The sequence below is a fragment of the Cololabis saira genome, chromosome 12, assembly GCF_033807715.1.
Source record: "Cololabis saira isolate AMF1-May2022 chromosome 12, fColSai1.1, whole genome shotgun sequence".
Lineage (NCBI taxonomy): Eukaryota > Metazoa > Chordata > Actinopteri > Beloniformes > Belonidae > Cololabis > Cololabis saira.
Window position 1 is genome coordinate 35,263,068 of NC_084598.1, and position 14,104 is coordinate 35,277,171.

The window sequence follows — 14,104 nt, forward strand, 5'->3', positions numbered from 1 at the left end:
TGCCAAAATGTTCATATCCTTCATTACATTTATGAAGTGATTAGTCTCCTCCTCACTCCAAAAGTGTGGCGTGGTCTTGGGTTTTTCCGTGTTTAGAAGAACTTCCTGGACTCAAAAGACCAGGATTCCTTGTGAACAGAGCATGTGCAGAAAACAAATTAATGTTCCGTTTGATGGGGATATTCTGTTTGGCGTTTACATGACCGAATATTAGTCATAGTCAGTAACCCAGGGGTCATATTCAGGTTTTTAAAAACCGGAATATGAGCAAATTCGGGTTATTCAAAGGGGTTATTGGTGTTTACATGGCCGTGCAAATTCGGGTTATTGCCAATATTCAGGTTTTAAAAGGGTTAGGCCCTGTTTACACATAGCCGGGTATTTACAAAAACTGATATTTCCCCCTCTAAGTTTTGAAAAATCCCAACGTTTACATGAGATCGTTTTCAAAATCTCTTCGTTTACACAAATCTGCATAAATAGGCTGTTAACATCATGCCAGCCAATCAGAATCCTGGAAAAAACATCAACAAATGACACGTGTAACTTCCAGTTAAGGCTGATTTATGGTTCCGCGTTACACCAACGCAGAGCCTACAGCGTAGGGTACGCGGCGACGCACACCATACGGCGCGCATCGCCGCGTACCTTACGCCGTAGGCTCTGCGTCGATTTAACGCGGGACCATAATTCAGGCTTTACTTCCAAGACGGAACGAGAGTCTTTCGTTTGGAGTGACAGAGAAGTGGAGTTACTTTTAAGTGTGACTTTAGAATATAAAACAGGTAAAACACAAGAAAATATTGACGGTGGCCAAACTAATTGTAAACACAGGTCGCACACATGACGCTGGTTTCTGTTGCATAATGTGACGTTCTGAAGCCTAAATCTCCGTTTTCCTGTTTAGACGCAAACGTGAAGACGGAGTTTTCGAAAATATCCACTTTGGCCGGAGTTTTCAGAAATGATCGTTTTTGGTGACTTTGAGCTCCGTTTTCGTGTAAACGAACGGCCAAAACGCATGAAAACGCCTCAGTTTTTGCTCCGTGTAAACGGGGCCTTATTGACTGCATGTAAACGCAGTCACTGTTTGATTTTCAGAGAAGTTAAGACATTTTAGTTGTAAGGTCAGTTGTGTTTCTATGTTTTTTTGGAAATGGCATATTTTTGTTTAATATGTTTCAGCAATTGAGAAAAATCTAGTCTCTGCTTGGGGAAATGGCTGTTGCTCTCTACAGAAACAAAAAGAAAAGACAAAACTGAGGCCAAGAGTCAATGGGGAAGGAAGGAAGGAAGTTCGTCACTGCCTGCTCCACCAAGAAGAGGCGGCCGGCCTGTGTGAGACATAACTGCTTCTGCTGCAACACTTGTGAAAGAGTGAGCAGGAGGGAGGGTGCTGTGCGACACTGCTCTTTCTTTCTTTCTTTCTTTCTTTTCTATCTTTTTTCTGCTGCTGTCTGTCCGTCTCTCAGCCTCCCTCCAGCTCCTCCGGTAAGGACTAGCGCGCAGAGCGGAGCGGCCACTGTCTTTATATACTGGTCTATTTTTAGCCCCCTGCGACCCGGACTATTTTTAACCAATATGAGCTCACCACTCGTCCGACCTGGCCAATGGCGTGCGAGCGCGAGCGAGGGGGCCGTCCAATGGGAGGCGGGGAGAGGAAAAGGGGGCGGGGTTACACAAGAGCACATTATCTGCAGCAAAAAGCGGCAGCGAGGAAAAAAACCGAAGATGTGCCACTCTGACACTTTTCTAAGAGACCACATTTGGTTGATTACAAAGTAAGCCAAGGCAACTTTCAATACTTCTTTGAACCTTAATTATTGAAGATTAACACTTTATATCTTAAGGGGAAAGGATTTCCCCTGGCTTTTTCCTTTAAGTGCTTTGTCATTTACATCTATTTACATCTATCTATCCAGTACTCGAGTTGTAAAAAAAGATCAGGGGGGATGGTGGATTTTATCATATGGGGACAGATAATTTGTGCTGATTATAATATAATATATTACAAATAATAGCAGTGACCAAAACACCTGCAGAAATACTGCAGGAATGACATAGCAGCAGTTAAATGCAGCCTTCTGTAAGCTTTAAATATCCACTGGGCTTACATCAAATACATCAAAACACAACAATAAAAAACAGTTTTCTGAACTTATCAATATGACGCTGTCCTTCACAGGATAAGTAAAATGGATCACTGCAAAAACTCAAAATCTTAACAAGAATATTGTCTTATTTCTAGTCAAAATGTCTCATTTTAGTAAAAAAAAATATCATTAAACTTAAAACAAGACTCATCACTGGAAAAAACAACAATTTTCACCTGTTTCAAGTAGATTTTCACTTGAAATAAGTAAAAAAATCTGCCAGTGGAACAAGATTGTTTTGCTTGTAATGAGAAGATAAATCTTGTCCCACTGGCAGATTTTCCTACTTATTTCAAGTGAAAATTTACTTGAAACAGGTGAAAATTGTCAAATAAGTTATTTTTCTCGTGTTATTATTCTGGTGATGACTCTAAATGTTGAAATAGCAGTAATACCACATTCATTGATGAAATGACATAAGGGATGGAAAGGGGGATGGCAGTTTTACAGGGGGAATGATTTTGACCATTTTTATTTCAGGGGGTATACCATCCCCCCCTGAGCAGCAGTTTTGTAAACTGTGACAAACTATGAAAGGATATATACAGTATGAAAGATATGTACAATACAGTAAAGTAGTAAATTATGCTGAGACTATAAACATGAGAATATACAGTATAAAGAATAGAATATGTGACAACTTAGACTATTCTCAAAAGGGGGATTTTTATTTTCTATTTATTTATATTTTTACCAATGCCCCGTTAGCATCAGTATAAAAAAGACAAAAAAGACCCTTCAAGTGATTATAAAATATAAAAGACATTCAATTCTCAAGCAACACTCACTTGATTTTTTTATTAGGTCATCCCTCGCTGGTGCTTATATTAACATCAATGAAATATACGATCTTTGCTATAACTTTGAACTGGTAGGACTCCCTGTTCATTCCCTGTTCAGTCCCAGGCCCAGAGTATATTTTTATTATGACTCGGGACGGAGACTATGACAAGGGTTGCCCGGTGGCTGTGAGTCATCAATACACCCACCTATTCTGTTATTTCCCAAGGTTTTATTTTTAGACCCTCCACATGGAAACACAAGGGCACTGACCCATCTGCCTCTCTTCCTGTGGTGGGACAAGAGCTTTTTTAAATTACACATTAATTGTTATTAAAACCAAACCACAAAGAAAAGCACAAAAACATAAACAAGCACATCATCACATGCGTTGTGGTTAAAAAAAAAGCGAATAGATTCAAAATTATTATTTTTTCCCCTTAGTGGCTGCTGGCCCTCCGTGCGCGCTCCCGACAGGCGCGCCCCCGCGCCAGAGGTTCCAACACATCACAGCGGGAGCGCGCAGGACGAGCGCGTTACAATCCAATCCTCTCAAAATACCTGCTCCACCCTTCATAAACTCCATCACATCTGGTTAAGAAGTTAATTCAAAACGTTTCCACAATACTAAACCTATTTGGTCACATTTAGAAATATTTAACCCTTAGAAACCTAACATCATTGCAGGCATCATGAAAAAAATCACAAAAAAGCTTCTAACTCTGTACATTTTTCTGCCTTGTAGTCTAAAATATCAAGGAATATTGTAAGTACTATTATAAGTATATCTCGTTAAATCAGGAAAGGCAATAGTTCTTGGGGAAAATAACTTGTGACTTTTTTTAAGTGCAATTTTGAGGTCGGTTATTATTTTTTTTCCAGTCGATACAGACAATTTGGTCATAAAATATATCTAAAATGTTTTTATATTCAGCCCCATTGATCTCTGGTCATCAGGCATGTACATTTTTAATTGAATTCAGTAACAGACAGTAAATCAGCGTTTCCCTCTCATAGATGAACAGTTTCAGTCTGACATCTAGTGGTGGAAATTTGTCATTACAAAACAAGTGTTTTTAGATAAGTCAGGTAAATCGTTTGGAAAAGGTAACAACTTAGTACAATTCGTCTTGATTTGAAAAGTTTTCCATTTTATCTTTATTATTGTTTTGTATTTTTCAGCTTCAAAACCTAAACCACCACTCTCGCTCCTAGTCTTCTCGCGAGACTTCGAGTCCAATTCAGGTGAACAAGTGTAATTTCAGCTGGTATAAAAAACATGAGATGGCAGCAGAGTCTTACCTGTCATGGCGTCATCACACATTTCATGTCAAAACCACCTTTTGGTAAGGTTATGTTTTTCCTAACTTTTAAAATGGTTTTCAGATAACTAAAATATATCTTTCACAGTCTTTACTATGGCATTGAAATAACAAAATAGTAACCCCCCTACTGCTCCAGCTAACCTATATAAGTTCACAGCCGGTCCAGTAAGGGCATTTTTTTTTCTTACATTTATATTACGTCAAATGTCATTTATACACTGCAAACTGGATTTTTGATTTTAAAAATCCCAACATTTAACCATATATAACCATTTTGACCTATCAAAAACTCTTATTGGGCAAGTTTAGTAAGTGGAAATGCTGTCTAAGCTCTAATGAAAAAAACAACAAAAAACAACTAGCATACTCACAGTATGTATAAAAGTGTGTGTGCATATATATTTGCACAAATATAACTATTAAGGTTCATAGTTCTCCCTAATTGACTGCTGTGAATTGGTCGTGTTAGGTCAAATTAACGACAAGATGAAATTGAGGGCTCATTAACCCTCACTTCATGAAACACAGGGAATGTACATGAGTTAATTGAAGTGTGTGTCTGTGTTTATGTGCTTCATAGAGAATAACAGCGGTGGGATCTGAGACCAGCAACAAGGCCAGCAGCAGCCAGACCTCAGACCCTAATTGACTAATTTAGGTCACTCCTTAGGCAAAAATCAGAGGCTTTTTGTTCAAGTTAACCGGGCGTTCACATGTTGTAATTAACAGGCCGACTGATGAGGCTGGCAACAAAGTGACATCAAATTATCCCAAGTCAACGGTCTGGAAGTGCAGGAGGTCTCAGTCTGTCTGTGTTAGTGGAGGCCGATGAAGTTAGACAAAGGTTGATGAGATGTGGAGGTTTTTACATCCACAACCACACACCTTTTCTCCTTTAGAGATACAAGAGATTCAGCAATACAAGCCCCCGAAGGATGAATAATAATCCACTACTCGGGAGGTTCTACTTGATAAACGTTTGAGAACCGGAAGAACACAGGTCCAAAAAGTCTTGTGTGGTGAGTCACGGACTCACATGCTTAAGTGATCTGTGCTGCATCTGGTATTTCTTGCATCGCTACTAGGGATGGGCTGTATGGACTAAAAAATGTATCACGATCATTTCTGGCATTTATCCCGATAATGATAAAAATGACGATAAAAAAAAATACCAATTCAACTCCACCTTTGTAACTATAAATCTATCACCACATTCAGTCTTTGGAGCCCCCAAATCACTGCTCTAAAAGATACTAAATACTACTAAATTACACCAATTAAATTCTTTCTTTCTTTATTTCTTTCTTTCTTTCTTTCTTTCTTTCTTTCTTTCTTTCTTTCTTTCTTTCTTTCTTTCTTTCTTTCTTTCTTTCTTTCTTTCTTTCTTTCTTTCTTTCTTTCTTTCTTTCTTTCTTTCTTTCTTTCTTTCTTTCTTTCTTTCTTTCTTTCTTTCTTTCTTTCTTTCTTTCTTTCTTTCTTTCTTTCTTTCTTTCTTCCTTCCTTCCTTCCTTCCTTCCTTCCTTCCTTCCTTCCTTCCTTCACGTACGTTGTGCGTGGATTTAACACAGAACCATAAATCAGGATTTACACAAAAACGTCATCAACGGGAATTTATCGTTTTTACCGCAAGATGACAAATTCTTACCGTGGGGAATTTTTTTGACGGTTTATCGTGAATGGTAAAATATCGCCCATTCCTAGTTGCTACTGCAGTTTTTTCTTATTGCAAAATGTCATTTCAGAGCTAACCTTTGCACTTTACAGTCATTTTTTTTTAACATTTCCAGAATTTCTCCTTTTTTAAAAAAAATTGATGCAACAGTGAAAATTTTGAGTTTCTCTATCTGATTGAGCGACAGTGATCTGACTTGTCAAAAACAAGTGTTTTTCTTTTTCCTTGACGATTTGTCCTAGAATACTTTATAAGAGCTGACTGACTGGTTCGCGTTACCCACGGCAACAAAAATCAAAAGCTGTCTGAAGTAAAGCACTTTCTTTCTTCTTTGATTGACAGGCGTTCCCGTTTTATTAAAAGATGACTGGTTCTGACGAGAGGACACTGCGTCAAAGAGAGAGTGGTAAGGAATCCTAAAATGACTAAAAGTGGAAGTGTTGCTCATTTGATTATGCAAGGCTACAGACAAGCTTACAGGAATGATTGATTTAGATGATGTACTTTTCCATTTCTGTCAACAGAATTATGTAATCATCCTTTCTTAGACATGCAGCTGCAGAAAGATCCCGTTGAAGTTCACATCAGTAGTGACAAGTGGCGTCCCGGGGCCGGGGTGGGGGTGGTGAGTCAGTCAGCGTTACCACAGACTGACTTCTATATTGTTCACCTATTAGATAACTCCATTAACAGGCAGGGTTGATCACATTTACCCAAAGCAAATTGGAAGCTGCACGAGGTTGTTTAAACATGGACATAGTTGATAGCTGATCGCGTTAATTATACAATTTAACTGGTGGGTTGTTTTAAAAAAATTAAAAAAGAAAAACCTGCACTAATTATACCAAAACAAACAAGGGTGGAGAATAAATAATTTACAAATCTAAAATCCTCGGAGGGAGCATCTACTTTTTCATTTGTGCGCAACCTAAATCCATTATTTATCCCTGGGAGTGAATAAATTGTCTCGGCTAGCCCGTGAATGAACTTGAGCTAGTGAAAAATTCAGCCTGCGCGGGTGCACTCTGGTGAGCTGGTGTCTAATAAAAATAACAGAGAAAGGGAGAAAAAAAAACCCAAAAGGATTTAATGATGCATTTGGGTTAAGGGTGGAAACGAGGAGACAGGAGGAGAGGGTTTGTTTTTAAGTGGATCGGGAGTTCTTGCTCTGCATCTTTTAATGTACTTCTTGGCTGATTGTAGTGAACGGACTGAGCTGCTCTCCACTCCTCCACCTGCACAGACTCACGCAGGAGACAAGATCTCTTTACTTACAAGGATAAAGCTGGACAACATGACCCTGAGGTCTCGCTCTAAACTGTCTCCGAGCCTCCTGTCTCACAACTTTCTAGACTGATAAATTGTATTTAAATATTTCAGACTGTTTTCAGACTATTAACAAAGTTCACACACTGAGCTTAACTGACATTGTTTTATGGAGGTTTTGTGTGTGTGTAGCATTAAAACTTTTATTATAAACAGCAAAGAGTAAATGAAATTAGTAAATGAGAGCCTGAAGAATGATTGATAGAGAGATGTTATTAAACACGAAAGCTGATTTGTCTTTCTCATTTCCACTTTAACTCGGTTTCCTCTGAGCGATGAATAGGCAAACCCGTCTGTGTTTGTGTGTGTGTGTGTGTGTGTGTGTGTGTGTGTGTGTGTGTGTGTGTGGGTGTGGAGTGGACACAAAGATCTGGGATCTCTTCTCTCTCTCCGCCTTCCAGAGAGAAAGAGAGGAAGCACACGCGGAGCGGAGCTGGGACGACACTCAAAACAGTAGAAAGCTGTCAAGCTGCGAGGAGGCAGCGGAGAGAGCGGCTCGGCGTTTCTTGGAATACATTCTCCTCTCCCTCTCTGAAGCACCACATGCACTTATAAACTCCCGAGCACACTGATGCTAAAGTGTGTGTGTGTGTGTTCTCATAGAAGAAGCAGGGAAGTACTCTGAGGATCAGCACTTGACAAACTTGGACTGTGGCGAGTGTTTGGATTCAGCATCTCTGAAAGGATTCAAACTGTGTTTTTTAACGCAGTTTTTTAATCCGAATCTCAGAGTGGGACTTGAAGTCTTGAGAACGAGGCTGAATCTACAGCAGGTCCGAACATCTGCACGCCTGACGAGGAGAAGGATGCATTGGCTGGTGACAGCGGTGTTGCTCGGCCACTTGGGAGCCACTTTGACGGGAGCGTGGAGAACGTCTCAACCACGACTGCAGCTTACGTATTCTGGTAAGAGGCAACATGTGCTCTCAGCGTTCCTCCGACTGTCTCATACATTAGTCACTCTGTCACTCTCGCACACACAGACGCAAGTGGAATGAAATACCTCTTAATCTTTCATTGTGCGGTCTGTGCACAATATACCTCTGTTTTTCCACCGGACTTTTTTGTCCTTAAACAAGTTAATCATCTTCTTGTAGCCTAGTGGGGTATAAAAGCCTTTATCTACATCACTTTCTCCGTCGCATCAGGAGCTCTTTTCAACATTGCACTCCCACGTTATGTAAAGAGGATTTAAAATATTGACAGCGTATGAAGAGTTTTGAGACCCCTTAAAAAGAAATCCTTTCTCACTGAAGCACTTCAGTGCATTGTTTCCTTCAAATTTAATGTTTAATGTGTCAATACGAACGAGGATTCCTTCAACCTCCAGACATGGAGGCATCAGTGGGACAACAAACATGATTCAGGCTGTTAACAACCCAATAATATAGCAAGTATCTGAAGATTTACTGAGTACTTATTAGCTGAAAAAGATAACACCTTATTGCAGAGACAAGTGGTGAGAACGAACATGACTAACAGAATTATAAACAGCAGATAAAACTCAAGTAGAAAGGATGTTTTAGGCTTAAGTCTCTGACAGACGTTTATGCACCGAAGGATTAAATTCAAAATTTTATCAGTATCTGTGGCAAAACTTTTGCGGGACAAAAAAATGGAAACGACAAGGAATTCAGATCGGAAACCAGTTTATTGCCTTTTAAAATATACTTTGGTCTTGGTCTTCTGCCAACGTTTTGGAAACAATTTAGAAATTAAGTTTCATAACCAAATATATCCTCCCTGTCATAAATTAACTCCTTGTCAGGCCTCACCACCATCACCACACACACAAACACACACACACACACGCACACGCACACGCACCCGCACACACACACACACACACACACACACACACACACACACACACACACACACACACACACACACACACACACACACACACACACACAATCACACACACACACACACACACACACACACACACACACACACACACACACACACACACACACACACACACACACACACACACACACACACACACACACAAGAAGATCTGAGCTCTGTGTCCGATAGTTTCTGTCATGCCTTATGAAGAATGTCACCACCAAATAAATAATTTTGAAGCTTCAGGCTGTTCTGTTAACCAACATGCAATCTCTGCAGTTGGATTGCATGAACTTCATATAAAAAAAAAGAAAAGAAAAGCCAAAATTTCTACAGTGTGTCGGTGTAAAATTCACATGGTGTAGAAGTTCATAATTATGGGATTTATATACTGTTTGTTTGGCCTCTTTTTGCACGCCGTTGTATCCGGCGCAGAATATTTGCAAAGCGTTTCATGATTAGGGCAGGGTTTGGGTTGATTTTGACCATCAAAGGTTGCTGTGGTGCTGCATCAACTGTCAGTGATTAAGCTGGATGTCTCAACCTTTCACGAGAGCGACAGCAGGACTGGGTTGGCCTCAGCGGGGGAATAGGAGGATCTCAACATGATGTATGCGCGAGGCAGTGTGGATTAGGTGATGGGAGGAATTGTCCTGAAGCTTACTGCTCCACCAAACTGAGCAGGACTTAACACTTTGACCCATGTTGGATGTTTGGGGACCACAAACGTGACGTTCACAAGTAATGACAAAGCAAAGAGCTGCGTCTTGTAATTAAAACAGGATTTGGAACGTGATTATTTGCCATCCTAGCTCTATTTATGCCAAATCTCCTTCAAATTAAAAGGACTTTTGAATCATCCAGGGTTGCCCGTTGTTACGCCAGGGAAGGTAAACTCACTTTAATCATGTTTACCAGATCCTGCGTGGAGCGAGACACCAAATGATTACATCATGTTGCGGATAAGATGGAGATGGAGACGACCAGTTCTGACCTAGAAAGGACTGATAAATGGGAGAAGAGGAGACTTGTTGAAGGTCTCTCAGGTGGGAATTTAGCTTTAATGAGATCTGAATGTGAACAATTGCCAAAGTAGCTGGGTGTGGGGGTGTGAAGTCACACATGTGCCTGGCTGTCCCTGAGTGTGGGTTTGTGGATGTGTGTGGCTGCGTGCTTGGACGTGAATGTGTTTATACAAAAGTGTTTGAAGATAAAAGCTTTTGTCCGTAAACACAGCCCGTTCATTTTCAGGATGTCTGCCCACTTCACTCTTTGTTGTGTTTCCTGCTGTGGCGAATCCTTTTTTGGGGTTTTATATCCCAAAGTGGCCAATATGTTCGTCTTCAGAGAGGAAACTAGCGTCATATGTGTGAGTTTATACTCTTCCTCTCTCTGTGGGAGCTCTGTAGTGCGGTCATTTCCCTCGTCATCACCAGAGAGGTCTTCCTGACACAGAGGGTGGGGGTTTTTTATGTTACAAAATTGCGGTAATTATGAAAAAAGGATGTAATTTCTCACTTCAGCTGTGATGCTGTTTGGTATTTCAGTGACACTGCAGATTCTCCTCCAAAGCAATAAAGCTAGCAGAGGATGGTTTCGATCCATCGACCTCTGGGTTATGGGCCCAGCACGCTTCCGCTGCGCCACTCTGCTCATGACATTATCCTCCTCTCACTCCTGTATTCAGCTGGTCCTCCCCTTTCCATGAAGCCTTATCCTGCTTTTCAATTCAAAGTTTAATTAAATGTATGTATGTCACTAGGCATGGGCGATATTTTATTTTATTTTATTTTATAAGAATTTGTCATCTCGTGGTAAAAACGACAAATTCCCATTGATGACGTTTTTGTGTAAAGCTGATTTATGGTTTTGAGTTAAATCCACGAACAACGTACGTGAAGGAAGGAAGGAAGGAAGGAAGGAAGGAAGGAAGGAAGGAAGGAAGGAAGGAAGGAAGGAAGGAAGGAAGGAAGGAAGGAAGGAAGGAAGGAAGGAAGGAAGGAAGGAAGGAAGGAAGGAAGGAAATGAGCCAGAAAGAAAGAAAGATATGAGCCAGAAAGAAAGAAAGAAAGAAAGAAAGAAAGAAAGAAAGAAAGAAAGAAAGAAAGAAAGAAAGAAAGAAAGAAAGAAAGAAAGAAAGAAAGAAAGAAAGAAAGAAAGAAAGAAAGAAAGAAAGAAAAGAAAGAAAAAAGGATCAATTCCCCTTGATGACATGTTTGTGTAACAAACATGGTGGATCTGAGAGCGAGATAGATTCATAGTTACAAAGGTGGAGTTGAATTGGTATTTTTTTTAATCGTCATATTTATCGTTATCGGGATAAATGACACTGCACATTCTCCTCCAAAGCAATAAAGCTAGCAGAGGATGGTTTCGATCCATCGACCTCTGGGTTATGGGCCCAGCACGCTTCCGCTGCGCCACTCTGCTGGTGACATTATCCCCCTCTCACTCCTATATTCAGCTTGTCCTCCCCTTTCCATGAAGACTTATCGTGCTTTTCAATTCAAAGTTTAATTAAATGTATGTATATCACTAGGCATGGGCGATATTTTACCGTTCACGATAAACCGCCAAAAAAATTCCCCACGATAAGAATTTGTCATCTCGCGGTAAAAACAATAAATTCCCGTTGATGACGTTTTTGTTTGAGTTAAATCCACGCACAACATATGTGAAGGAAGGAAGGAAGGAAGGAAGGAAGGAAGGAAGGAAGGAAGGAAGGAAGGAAGGAAGGAAGGAAGGAAGGAAGGAAGGAAGGAAGGAAGGAAGGAAGGAGCCAGAAAGAAAGAAAGAAAGAAAGATATGAGCCAGAAAGAAAGAAAGAAAGAAATTAGCTTGAAAGAAAGAAAGAAAGAAAGAAAGAAATTAGCCTGAAAGAAAGAAAGAAAGAAAGAAAGAACGAAAGAAAAAAGGATCAATTCCCCTTGATGACATTTTTGTGTAACAAACATGGCGGATCTGAGAGTGAGATAGATTTATAGTTACAAAGATGGAGTTGAATTGGTATTTTTTTTATCATAATTTTTATCGTTATCGGGATAAATGCCAGAAATTATCGTGATACATTTTTTAGTCCATACCGCCCATCCCTATATGTCACATACCTGCATGTTGTGCATGTGCAACACATATATGCCAAAAACACTACATGAAGTGGATTATCGGATTTTCACTTCAGGGTTCACTTCATATTGATTTGAGCATCACGCAGAAGTGGATGCTGCCCGTCTTTGGTGACACTCATCAACATTCTGACTCAGTCCAAAGATCCTTTTGCTTGCGGGGAGAGAAAACGGGGTTTACGCCGAAAAAAAGGCTCATTGTTAAAAATGGAGAAACTGAACGACCCTTTCTCTGTCATTTAGCATTTCCACATGGACCTTTTGCCACATTAACTGCCATCCCAAACCAATTAGCAGAAAGAGATTGGATGATAAAACCAGAAGAACTCTCCCTCGGTTCTTCCTTAGGGGCCACATTGCCTTCCCGCCCAGCAACAGATATGAGTTATGCGTGGTTGTTTTGTCCCCAGCATATAAAATGTTTTTGTTGTAAAAGCCTGAAAATATGTTAAACGGACTGAATGTTTTTTCCATCAAGCCATTGTGATGATGGTTAGGGATCCTAATTCCTTTTTTAGGGCAGCAATTTAAATCACTACATGTGGTGAGTGGATGTTCTGGTTTCCATTGGGGGAAAATAAAACCAAGAAGCCAGAGCTGACCAGAACCCACCGGTGAGTTTCTACCCTTAAGAAGAGTTCATGGTTCCACATGTGCAATGCAGGGACTGATTACAGCTTTGTAAATGTGTCATTGACTTTATCCAGGCAGAGTTTTGATGTGGGTTTAGCTGTATTCCTGTCAGAGGAGAAAGAAAATGGCACCTTTTTATGAAAAAAAAAGCAAAAAAACACAAGCAGAAGATCAGATGTTAAAAAAAAAATGAATCTGTGAGCTATGTTGAATGATAAATGTGTGGATAATGGTGACTGTCCTTGCATATTCTCCCCTTGAAGCAGATGCATGCACTTTCAGAGCCTAAACGACATCCTAGCCACCACTGTTTTGTCTCCCTGGCTCCGGCGTAGTCGCTTGAAAGCTGTGTAGGATCACACATTTGGAGCTGCAAGCCCCGTCCTTGTAGAACCCTGCTGAGTGATGCTGTAATGATATAATTTACCTCATGTGGACCCATGTGTACCCAATTGGAGTGGATGTGAAATGGCCACAAGAGACCTGCGGTGCCCTGAACTCCACATGGAGTCTTCCCGGCGTGGCCAGCTCCGATACGCAGATATAAAAGGGCTTATTGTGAGACAATGAAAACACAAACCGACTGGACTTTATTGCGTTCATGCGTCAGCACTACCCTCTCATCGTGCTTAGAATTTGCCTCTAAATCCCTCATTGGTTCTCTGAAGTCAAAGCAAAAATGAAATGAAGCTCTTTGGTTTCATATACCCCCGATGAGACTTAAACCCTCAATCTCTGGTCATCCCTTTGACTAAAGTTTATATATTGCAACTAAGGCAGACAAAGAAACAGAAAAATATCTGGGATTTCAACTGGAAACGTGAAGTTTGTCGTGCCGTGGGTGTTCCACCGTCCTATCTGTCACTTTCTCTCCTGCTGCACATCTCTGACATCAGCCGCCCCAGTTGGGCCTCAAAACCACTATGTTTTGGCTGAAGACCACTTTTTTTTATTTATTTCTATATTCTTTTAATCAAGACTGATTTATAAATTTGAGATATTGAGTTCCACAGTGGCGGGGACGGTTTACCAAAAATATGCCCTTTGGTTACATTATATACTGGAAATTTCTAAATTATAGAGCAGTTTTGGTAATATAAAGTCTGCAAAGATGGTTTTTTTCTTACCACACTGGGTCTCTTAGTGGAAGAATACACGTGTTATTGATGTGCAGCAATGTGGGGACCCCTCTCCTCTTCATAATTAGAGCTGACATTACTGTCATCTAAAGACTTG

At 40.3% G+C, this 14,104-nt stretch overlaps 1 protein-coding gene across 2 annotated transcripts in view; it reads left to right on the forward strand.

The window, feature by feature from the left end:
• Positions 1 to 7,643: 7,643 nt before the first annotated feature.
• Positions 7,644 to 14,104, forward strand: part of sema3h (sema domain, immunoglobulin domain (Ig), short basic domain, secreted, (semaphorin) 3H) — a 68,316-nt gene continuing 61,855 nt past the window's right edge. Inside the window, exon 1 of one of the 2 annotated variants that reach the window (XM_061736705.1) lies at positions 7,644 to 8,162. In XM_061736705.1, the coding sequence (XP_061592689.1) occupies positions 8,063 to 8,162 (100 nt within the window). In that variant the 5' untranslated portion in view covers positions 7,644 to 8,062. The remainder of the gene's footprint in view (positions 8,163 to 14,104) is intronic. The other variant, XM_061736706.1, reaches the window with a different exon arrangement.